At 39.5% G+C, this 12,024-nt stretch overlaps 1 protein-coding gene and 1 long non-coding RNA gene across 2 annotated transcripts in view; one reads left to right on the top strand and one right to left on the bottom strand.

Annotated features, from left to right (window-relative positions):
* Window positions 1-9,614, top strand: part of LOC147756735 (uncharacterized) — a 52,429-nt gene extending 42,815 nt beyond the window's left edge. The window contains exons 2-3 of the long non-coding RNA XR_015323092.1: window positions 8,789-8,841; window positions 9,062-9,614. This is a non-coding gene — a long non-coding RNA (uncharacterized LOC147756735). The remainder of the gene's footprint in view (window positions 1-8,788; window positions 8,842-9,061) is intronic.
* LOC111247765 (pyrokinin-1 receptor-like) overlaps window positions 16-12,024 on the bottom strand; it is a 32,343-nt gene continuing 20,334 nt past the window's right edge. The window contains exons 3-6 of the mRNA XM_022799083.2: window positions 5,430-5,545; window positions 4,698-4,781; window positions 1,577-1,817; window positions 16-1,303 (exon numbers count right to left, since the gene is read on the bottom strand). Coding sequence (XP_022654818.1) covers window positions 1,008-1,303; window positions 1,577-1,817; window positions 4,698-4,781; window positions 5,430-5,545 — 737 coding nt within the window. The 3' untranslated portion in view covers window positions 16-1,007. The remainder of the gene's footprint in view (window positions 1,304-1,576; window positions 1,818-4,697; window positions 4,782-5,429; window positions 5,546-12,024) is intronic.

The following is a 12,024-nucleotide window of genomic DNA, read 5'->3' as shown; positions in this document are numbered from 1 at the left end:
TAAAAACAACATAAATATGTGCTCAACAGCGTAGCTTTTATCGTTGATACAAACCTTGGTTTCATTTTTATTTTCGTCATTGACAAGCACAAACGACTTGCGTTTGCTCAACCCGTTGCTCTATCTTCACTCCACCATGTTCATTTCAATAAGATATTTACAGTTCACAGTCTGTATATCTAATCTGTCTAACCCTAGTTTGATCATATGTTTATCACTATTTACTGAATAAGGGAGTGACCTCATGTATCAATGAACGATGTTTTTCCTTGTGATATAGTCGTTCTAGAGGTTATTTATATATTCTTCTTGGCTTCATTTCGTACACCGATGTTGTACGCTGAATTATCTTCACAATTGTTATTACAGGTAAGTATGAGTTTGAGTTAAAGTTCTATTAGTAGACAATAACGAAAGATTATTATCGTTTGTAGGTCACAAAAATACCCGGTCGTTCTATCTGGTTCACTGCCTCCCCATATTAGTGGTTCAGTATTCAGCTTCATTAAGCATGCAACAGCCGTCCTTGAATCGTATGTATCGGCGCTATTAAGGTACATTCACTCTGAGCAAAGAAACATTTATAGCCTACCTGGTAGATCGGTTACACTAATTATATTAAACGTGCCTACCATTTGCTTTATTTTCTATAATAACCAAGATAATGACACAGGTGTATATGTCTTTTCGCCATCGTGAGAACAATGAAACAAAAAAGCACCACCTGTCTAGTTAAGATCACGACAGTGATCTAAATCCCTGAACTGTTTTGCTCTGATGTATTTTGAAGTATGATGCGAGGATGGGACGAAGTTGTGTAGATATGACGTAGCTCCGCCATAACGCATATATATGTTATAGAACCATAAGTGTTTTTAAGAACAATTGTGCTTAAAACAAACTTTACTCTATATGTAATGGATATCTTATTTGGCACTTCGGGTACTTTTAAGTGTTCATTTTAGCTATAAGGACTCTGCTGTTACCGTACCTAACCTTTGAAGGGTTCACGTCTCGGTCGTCACGATCACTTGTGGGTTTCCGTTCGTCTTGTTATTGGCTAGTGCAATGAGCCGTTCTCGATTCGTTGCATCCTTCATTTTAGTCTTGCTCTCCTTGTTCTTGGTGGTGTCCTTGGTCTCTGGGATTTGAATTATTGTCGGGGCAACGTCAACTGTCAACAGACCATTTGCATCCGTGAGCGGTCTGCGTACTACGCTATCGCTCTTTTCGGGTAGAAGGTCGCTGTTGGCCACGGTAACAGGAGTCCCACGATTGTTAAGTTTATTACTGCCACTTCGATCTGAAGTAAACAGCCGATTGAGAGGATGTCATACTAAATCGATTTTACGAAGTTCTGCATACATCGATCATTTTGGCTCATATAAGCCACCGCTATCAGTTCTCGATTTGTCTCAAATATGGGAATGTTTATACACCGTAGAATATGTCAGTTGATAAGATCAGTTTGTAAATTCGAATAAACAACGTTACAGCGATTGGTGTAAGTTTCTGTTAGATAATTTTTGCTAATATGTTCCAAGAAAGTGTCGAAAATGTGTTTAAAAGAACCTACCTAGTATGGTACTATTCGTTGGTGAGTAACTTCTACAGCTACCGGTAAAATTGTTTCGCCCCATCGTCGAACACCTAGTAGATGCGTTCCGCGTCAAGCCGCTAGCCTGATGACTACTATTGTAGAAGTTCGTCGTAAACGTCTGTTCCTCTCCATGACAAGCGAACAACCCGCAACAACAATGTGTGCAACAACGTAAAAACGTGTCTCGCATCGCCTGACGAAACTTCAAAGACAAAACCTAAGAAAGCAGTGAAAAGACAAGTTAGATTCTTCTATCAAATGCAGGATGCATTTGCTAAGATAGTATTAGCATATCCGCACATAACCTTATGCCTGCTTAGCCTCTTCTGTAAACTAAAAGCATTCGAATAGATTTCCTCTTTCTCTAGGTCAAGTATCTATAATTTCCAAGTTGAGATCTACACTGAAGCTCAACTGATACTACAGTTGCTACAGCGGGACCGCAGTGAATAGCCGGGCCCGGTTTACTTTCAACATATGTTTCGTTTGCAGGCTGACACAACGTCTAAGCATCCCGTGCGCGTTGAGAGCCCTAACTTCGAATTTGAACGAGCCCGCCAGCTTAACGTAAGCTAGTATCTCAATATAGTGTTCAAAATGTCTATTAGAGTCGAAAAAAATGACTGAACAGGCAGGCGCAAAACTGTACAGCACGGTAAACGGACAGAATATGGAGTCCAAGGCTAATACGAAGCATGGAGAAATGAATTTTAAATCTCATAAAAATCAAAATAAACGTAATTTAAGTTAAGCTGAAGAGAAGATGGATACTAAAGGTTTTTTATATCATGCCTCTGACGGAAGAATCGAGCTATTAGTACTACGAACGGTAAGTTCATTCCTAAGCTTGAACGATTACGTTTGATCGACAACAAAAACAGGAATCTAACGAATAGGCCAGCATCGAAAGAGGTCCAAAAGGCACGATCAATTGGTGGAAACAGCAAATGGAGTCCGCTTGATTGAGCGCCTGTCAGTCACCATAAGGTTAATCAGGATAGTGACACAGCCCGAGAGAATTATGTATAAAGGAAATGGGAATTGTATACCGATCGAATTCAAGATTCATTCACCAGGAGAATTCAAGAGGCGATAAGAGGTTTTTTCGACGAAGAATAGCGTTCTTCATCGCCGTAAGGTGACGAAGGTCCACATACATAGCTATAATGTAGGTATAATGGGTATGGCAATAGAGTATGAGTTTATACAGTGCCTATAGATTCACAAAATACAGAATAATAATTGGAAAGGTGTCATATTATCAAGCACCTATCGGGCGATTGCTTATATGAACTTCATGATCACGTAAGAACGCCAGATAGCTCTGTGTAAGTTCCGCAAGCACTGCCAATGGGTCTGCTCATCTATCTTGGTAATATAATATATAGCGCCCATTTCAATGAGAATGATATACGTCTGCGTTATAGAAATATGCATGCGTAACACATCTGCCGAAAGAGTTCGATTCTGCTACACAGATAATACGCCTATCATATTATCTACCCCCTATGAGCGCTATGAGTAAATAAACAGATAGACGGTTTTTACATTTACATCCGTTTATTTGTTGCATACTTTTACCAACAGAACTGCGGAGAGCCTATAAAAGTCCAAAGAATATCTAGGTAAATTCACTGAGGCCGATTCCTGGCTAGGCTGCTAATCGGGGCAAATCTTTGATATTATACCTAAGGCCGGGCAATTCCGGGGTCTTAAATAGGTAGACTAAATTAAAATAGATTCCGAGATCTTAAACATATTCTGAGCACGTAAATAATCACTTACAGTTTTAAATATATAAAAAAGAAAGAAGCTAACTAAATATAAAGGTCATACGACTGACAGCATGTCAAAAACTATCCTCTACACCTCATCATACAAACCATACCTTATCAAAAGGCATTTATGTAGTAAAAGCATAAAAGTGCTGCACTCGTATCTATCGTATTGCACCCAATAATCTGTGGTTCGCATCAATTAAGGACTATTGCGGCACCTTAATAAAAAGGAAAAGCCGGAGAGTTAATTTAATCTATATCTAAGGAAGAAACCTAAGAACAGGGCTCTATTCTAAGGAACCATAGAGAGAACATCTGATATTTAGAGTATTCGGGATAGAAAAGTTGTCTTGAAATCACTGAAAAATGAGTAGAGAGTTAGGAAAAGTTTACGGTCTGGGTCTGGGTCTGGGTCTGGGTCTTGACGCAGCTTATGCTATTTACTTTATTACATATTTAAGAAGGTGAAGGTGCATATTTAAAAAGGTAAAAGGTGTTAGCGATGTTCGAAACGTTAAAGAATTGGTTAATAAGGCAGCCCGAAAAAGTTAGAGCGAAAAGACCAAGTGACAAATTATATGAAGCTGCCAGAAGCTGCTGATGAACATGAAGAACGTAAGGAAGAATCGAAGACGCGGAGCCAAACTCGTGAATGATACGTCTAAGTTTTTAATACTTTAAGCTGCTTAATTTCGCAGTTAGTTGTTCTCGTTACTTTGTGGAAAATGCCAAGATTGTATCATTTACGGACGGACTGTGCAACTAGAGTAGGCGTATCTACCTGATAATAAAGTTATTGTAATTTGCTAGATAACGAAATATAATTCTGGTTGTGGATACCTTCTTGAAGAGCGAAGATAGTCTGCTGCGCGCGAAAAGAAGCGACGCGCGCTCGCCTTTTCTCACAGGTAATTTGTCGAAACTTTACAAGACTTTTCCAAAGCCAAGAGCTCGCTAGTAAGCCTGCTAAAAATTATAGCGACTTTGAAATTAGGTAGCCTTTCGAATATTTTATTTGGGTAACACAGAACCACTATTAATCGCGTCTTAATTTTTGGTTATCCAAAGGACACATAATATTGACGATGTACTATCAAACGATCTTTCAAACCAGAAAGACTCGATCTCAAAGAACTGAGACGCACCAACCGTAGTCGATGGTCCGTTTGCCCATATCTAGCGTACTTAATTTTCTTAGCGGTTCCTTTAAATCAAGCGTACGGGACAATTATTGCATAACACTCATTGCTGACTGCAGTTACCATGTTCCTGCAGTTATACGAAAATAGTTATATTATATAAATGGATTTGTATCGTACCTGATATAAGATTGGATTGACCGTAGCGCTGAGATAGTAGGATATGCCCGAAACGTGGTGAATGATCACGTAAACAGTTAGCAACTAAAAAAGGAAAAGATAAAAATATAACAGTCTCTTAGGAGATTAAAGGAAAATGTGACGCAAGGTGTTTAACTACGTACCACTATCGCGTTATTACCAAGACTTATAAATAATCCCGTGTAAAATGGTACCAAATGTATTACGATCCGACTAAAGAGTAACATTTGTTTTTTATATACATATTTTATATATATATATATATATATATATATATATATATATAAATTCCGCACAATAAAAACTGTTTGTGGTCCTTTGTTCAGAATAGTGACAGTGATGCCATTTATTTATTAACACTTCGAGCTTCACGGCCGATACCGCCCTTAGACCTCTATTGTATAGCATGAACCTACATCCTTCGAATCTAACCCACCAAATAGCCCAAAGCTTCGTAGCCCACCACCAGAGAGGTGTGTTGGGCTTTTCCAACAGCACCATGGCGTGATAACTATATCGGCAGCTTTTGTAACTATTTCTCCTTTTTATTTATTTATTTTTTAAAATCAACCGGTTAGACGTATAACAACGTACTGAACGATCTCGCTATTTTAAAGCTTTTATTTGAAACGTTTAATAATAGACAAACCCGTTAACAGCATATTATAGTGGGTCCGACCCATTTATGACAACACAACGTGACTAACATACCTGTCTGTTTGGCTCTTGTGCCCCGTCGTCTGCGCTGATGTCCGAAAGCGACTGAGCTAACACCCGCTGAATGTGGAATGGAGTCCAACAGACGAAGAACGATATTACAACAGCGACTGAAAATTGCGACGGAAAAGGTCACGTTAGCAAACCACCATACTTTTTTGTTTTTTTTTTTCAACACACGCCATGAACGCCACACAGGAAACTAATTACTTGATAATTCAACGATTTCTTAGTGGTAAGTTTTCTCTAGAGTAGACGATCTTCTAATGATACATTGATATATCACGATGGAAACATTGACGGTAAAAAACGTCTACGAACGATGTCACGACGGATCCGTCTTCCGTTCTTAATACTATAAGCAATTATAATCGAGTTTATTTTTTATGTTGACGAAGCAGATTTTCTAAGGTTGAATTATTTACGATCCTGGTTTGAGTGGTCGTCCCGTAATGTTACACAGGCTGTTACCGATAAGATTTACCCTATCAACCGGAGCGTGCAATGGTCATTTTATCGCGTGTGTTTGCTTTGCATATCTATCATTCGTATAAAATGAGAAATTGTGGGGAACTTGTCGCCAAGTAAATTGGTTGACTACCATACGAGAAGATGAACTCCTAGCTAAAAGAACCAAGCTAGCCGCCGGTATCTACGTTCAATTAGACGGCAGATGAACATTGGAAACGTTTGATTTCTGCCAGATATTAAGGAAACCCCCAACTAGATAAAATACATAAATGTGCTTTTGTGTTTCCTTTAGAATTCGGCCGTGCCTATGCTGTGGTCACACAATGTGTTTTGTCGTCATCGGTTTTGTCGCCAGGAGTAATGATTCGGACTCGATTCCAATTGTGCTACCGAAAAAAAAAAAAAACTAATTGGGGAACGTTTACCTCTAGTTATCGTAAGCTGCTCATATGAATGAGCTACCTGATTACAAGTCCATATGGGGGTTCTGTAGCATGTTTAATCGAATTTGCTTATTCGCAATAACCACTGTCTAATCGCGCATTTGGTCCCAATCTGAATTTCCCTAACCTTTTTTTAATACCTCATAATCCTTTTGTACAGGAGGTGTAGGTGTCTTAAACGATCTTGTCCAACCTTGTAATAGTGATAACAGGCAAACACGTCCAGTTCAAAGGACATCATTATTAACGACAAGAGATGATCTGAAAACGTGGGCCAACTGCCAGTAAACTCGCCGTGTTGACCTAGTTCTTAAACACTCATAGAAGAGTAGGGTCGAGAAACAATTAACCCATGTTGAGCCAATAGCAGGACCCAATGATCTGCCTTTCGACAAACGCTGCATTAACGTACACACTTAATGGACATGCCTGTCCTGGTATAACCAAAATAAAGCCATTTGTAGGTCGAGTATGCTAGTACGCTATAGTGTTCCCATAATTTTCCTCTGGTGACATTTTGCGCAGTAGTAAATGGAAACGGACCTGCAAAAGGCCCCAGCAGTTATCTGTTGTCTGGTGAACTCGTTTCAAGTACTGACTTCAGTCAGTATCTACAATGAAAGAATCAGTAAGATGTATAGGTTTGATTTAAAATTTTTCGTTTTGAACACGTTGTTCCGTGTGATCATCGGTTACGACAGTAACACAAGCAAGCTAAATAGTCGACCAATAAGCATTGTGAGGACTCGAAAAAAGATTTGTATGGAAATTGACGCTGTAGGAAGTCACGCTCACGTTTCGAAGATAAGACTGCCGTTGATCGGAAACCTCCTGCGTAAAAAAAACGTTGCAACAGGGAACATTGTTGACCCCAGCTTCGATACAAGCATAATTACAAAATGTATGTTTTTTGACACGAACCGATAATTCTATACTTCTCCAACTACCGGCCCCATCGCCCGAACCGCACCCGGCTAAATCTTAGCAGACGCTCAACTCGACTTGCTTTATTTTCTTCACCCGATGCCGATTTCGTCGTTTTCACAATTTAAGTTTGCCCAGAAGCCTTTGTCAGTTTCGTATTCTTCTTTCTCCTCGTCCTCTACATCATCTCCCGTCAAAGACGGGTCGGGCTTATCAGGCAGCAGAAACCCCCAACCGTCACAGCCTCTCTGTCGCTTTCCGCCCATTTCGTGTCTATCGTCGGCCGTCCCTATCCTCGTCGCACTCGTAGTGCTGTTAGTAACGATAAAGCAGCCGTAGTATCGTTTGATGGCCACTCGTTCGTCGTCGACCGAAAGAGGCAGTGACAAACGCCCCACTATTTCGAACAGGGAGCCTAGAAGCAGTTTGCTTTTTTCGCTGCTGGCGCCTTTGCTTCGCTTTCGCTGGCCCATCCTTCTCATTCCCTTTCTCGTTCGACACTGTCACAAGGAGTCGCTAGCAGCCTCCTAGGAGCTGGCTACCGTAAAACAGCAAGGAGGCTTTTCGCAACGCAAAAGGTCGGCGTCGTCTTCGATCGATCTTCAATGGCGACGTCTTTATTCTTGCCTCTGCGTTGTCTGTCGCTTGCCTGTTAACTGCTGTCGCTTGGTGTGGCTGCTGCTGTACTTCTATCCAGCGAGTCGTGGGATTGCATAAAGCGAAAAATCTGGAAAAATGTATAGGAACGAATGATGTTAGCAGAGCAAGAAGATAGTGGTTAACGGCAGCGTAGAAGAGATGCAAAAAAAACGAAGAGTAACGTGAGAACACAACGCATCGCGGTTGGCCTCATGACCACTATCGAGTTGATACGAAGCCGCGAACATAGGCAGCCTTGAGCAATCTGCGTGGACTGTAGATGCTATTCACACGGTTTACCTCGCGGTTCCACCGGATACCGCAGACTCTCTGTACATCTGAGAGAACGAGGCTGATGATCAACAATCGATTACAATTACGAACCGCATGGCGATCGCTTGTCTTTCTAGCCCTTCTCAGCCTAAGGAACCGACCGTAGTTATTTATTCCATCGTTGATGTGTGCGCTACTCGAGTTTAACCGAAGCCTATACGCCATTACATGTATAGCGGTGTGGTAGGAACTGTCAGTTCCGAATCGAAGTTAATATCTTAGCCCAAAAAAACTTACCTGGCGTACCAACAAAACGATCCAGTTTTTCTCGGTCGGCTTTATGTAGGCGCAAGTAAAATATGTTATATACAATGTATATGAAGCCTTCAGCCACTAAAAGGGTCCGAACACTTCGTTGCGCCCATAGACAGTGTAAAGTTAACGGATATCGACAGCGTACTATTAATTATATATAGCCACATTATATAAAATAGGATGATTGTACACGATGCCAAAACACGTAGCTACTTCCCCTCGAACTAAACGCTAACCAAAGGTCATATATATATATATATCTAATATTAAAGTCTTCCTGTATTTTAGGGTCTCTTCTATAGGTCTCTGATCTGATATCTGGGATTCAAGATAACCATCTGGTAAGCATCGATTCTGTTTTTTTATCCAATTTACGAATCTGTGTACGCTTTTACTGCCTGCAAAAGGGTTGAAGTGAAACATCCCACTTCCCTGGACGGTAATTTGACAAAGGCATATTGTATTATTGTTAACAATACAAAATATTATACAGTAACTATGAACCGGGCTACGCATAATCGATTCAGTTAAAAACATGGATATTATTTGTTTGTATTTTAGGCTTTTCTTTCAGATGCTCGATACTGCAAACAACTAACAAATGGCTTATAGTGCTATAGCACCAGGTCGATTGGAACTGTTCTTCTCCGTACTTTGATACGGTGTAAATCAAATGGCTGTTGTAAATCGGCCCTGTTTCTGATGAACGCTTGTAGGTAAACCTAAACTAACTTTAGGTGTTCCTAAGTTGGCATAAGTTATTTTGACGGACCATATATATATTTCCGTCAGAGCTATAGATATAAATAAGCATTGCAGAAAAGAAGAGGATGCGACCTGTTCCCTACTTTCCGGCTGGTAGAATGTAATTCCGGATAGAACGAATGTAACTCATTCATAGAGATCTAGCAAATTCCTATAAACGTCTTATTTTTTTTCTCTATCTATGTTATGATTTTTTTTTTTTTTATTAACACCAGTTCGTCAAAACGAATCACAATTAACACTTGAAAATTACTAGCAGTATCTTTTTATTTTGGTCGTTCTCTCAAAAACGGAAGCGTAGGCGAGAGGGGACTGAGACTCACTGTAAACGAAAGTATTGTTTAATAAAGATGTAATAATAAATGAGAACATGGGATACTTCAAATAAATATCGCTCTGAGATGAATTTTAGACACACTAAAAGCATCTGCAAAAATGGTACTTTGCATGGTAACCAAATTATAATTTCTAGCAACTAGAGAAGATATGAAACTGTTATGTCGCTTGGCGTTCTTTCGATAATCTAAGTTGTTGCTTGGCGCGATTAGATACCAAATAACGCGTCCATGCGGAGACCGTATAATCATTCATCTAAGTATATTATGCAGTGTTACCGCACAACAATATCTCAATATATAATACAGACATACCTGATAATAGTAAACACTTAGTACAAAAAGCGTGCATGTTTTCTAATTTTTTTTTTTTATTTTCAAGCGCAAGCAGAAATTAGTAAGTTACTACATACACACATATTAGCAACGTTCTCTATTCACTCAAATTGTGCAGTACAATGTACAAGTTCTCATGAAGAGACACTTTCACATGTCGGCCCTTGTAAGGAAACCAGCCACACGTAACCATCAAAAGAGAGATTAAGTTTTTTTTGTGTCGTTAAAGAAGCCAGACAGCCAAATTTCGATGGGGCAAATTGGTGATGATCATTCCCCCGATATCGGTGATAATGTCGCTATCTGAGGCCAAAAACAGTGGAGTTTTATCTAACAAAGAAAGCTGTCATAGCCCAATTTCTATTATTTTGCTGTTTCCTGTGTTCCACTGTTTTGTCTACTGACCGCGTGACGTAGTTTTTCGCCTTATTAATTTACCGTCAGTAAATCAATTTCATTCTGGTCAAAACTTTAGAATGAACTAAGGCTACAAAATAGGAACACAAAGATTACAATTTCTTTCGTTTGTAAGCAAACTTCAAAGTTTCACTCTATTATTAATTAATAATATAATTAATAATAAATGGATCAAAAATGCGTATGTTATATATTCAAATATTATATTTCCTAAAACATTAAAAAAACCCTTACGTTTTGGTGAAAGGAGTAAATAATGCACAATAGAACTCAGTCTTGAATGCAAAACTATGATCGGTTGTCGCGTACTCTACATGAGACCTTTCCAGTGCAAAGGATAGAATGCCCCGCAAATTTCCTCTGTCAGCCTCAAGCTAACGATACGATGAATGCCAGATAGTTGTGCTATCTGAAAGCACCCCAAACAAAATGAACTCATCCAAAATTCGAATCAAAATTTCAAAAAAAAAAATGATAATTTTTCTCAATGTATGCTAAATACCTTTCGGTTGTGTATGCGATCATCAAACTGATTTTCCCTATACTCACTATAGATCAAATCCCGAATATCCTTATATTGCTATAATCGTAGGCTTCGTAAAATGCATAATAAATCCATTATTCCACAGTAGGTCAATAAGATTTTATGGGCAGCTGAATAAGATCCTTAATCGCGAAAATTAAGAGACGTTCTATTGTCTTTCCTCCAAAATTTCTATCTGACATTAAATACTATGGTATTTTATTTTCAAAAGTTTAGTTTAACAGATAACATATTCTGCCTATGGGTTATCGTCAAGCTTAAAGCTAAAAATATTAACTTACAAGAATAATGCTGTCTATGACATTCTGCTTCCATATTCTATCTGACCACTATTCATCGTAACATAACCTTTACTTTCGAGCGCCAATTCACTTACAGTAACTATGACTATAGTGTTATAGTAATAATGACCATGGCGTCACCCAGTTCGTCTGTGTTGTTTTTCAATGCACAAAGCTCTTCTGGATCGTTCCGTCTCTGACGGGATTATTTCAGAATGAGATCTTGATGTCCAATGCTCCGCTGTTCACTCTCGCCTAACCCGGAGAGAACATCACTGGTCCTCGAAGTAGGTGGCGCCGGGCATGACGCCGTAGGATGCTAGCGTTACGAGGTCATTCGTTTAGATACAGTTCCAAATGGAAGGCGCTCGGCAAATGCGCTCAATGTGAGCATCTTTTCGACGCTTTACAGCTGGGGTGTTGACTTGACCCGAGTTGATGTCCGTCTTCCCTTTCGTACCCCCCCCCCCCCGCTTCCCTAACAATTTTCCCGTTCCACCCCTAAGCGAGCGACCCTTTCAGTTGGGCCGGAAACCCTCGAGCGGTAAAAATAGCACGCCAATCAACGTGTGCTTTGTTTGACATGATAATAAAAACAGCAACAACTATCATCGTGAGCTGTCCAACTCGCTCTCCTAGCGCACCAGGTTCGCTGCGTCCATTTTAGAGGAAGATAAAAGAAACAATGTCAATAAAAGAATGCTAAGTTCGGTATGAATTTTGACCGAAACAAACACTTTCTATTTCCCGATGAAGTTAACGTGGTACAAAAGCCAAGACATTCTAATTCCGATAAAATTATGATAGTAATGATAATAAATTTGTAATTGAAGATTCTAACTATAT

Source organism: Varroa destructor, unplaced genomic scaffold (assembly GCF_002443255.2).
Source record: "Varroa destructor unplaced genomic scaffold, Vdes_3.0 BEIS01000003.1, whole genome shotgun sequence".
Taxonomy (NCBI): domain Eukaryota; kingdom Metazoa; phylum Arthropoda; class Arachnida; order Mesostigmata; family Varroidae; genus Varroa; species Varroa destructor.
The sequence above is the reverse complement of the archived record's forward strand: the minus strand, read 5'-3'. Positions and strand labels throughout refer to the sequence as shown.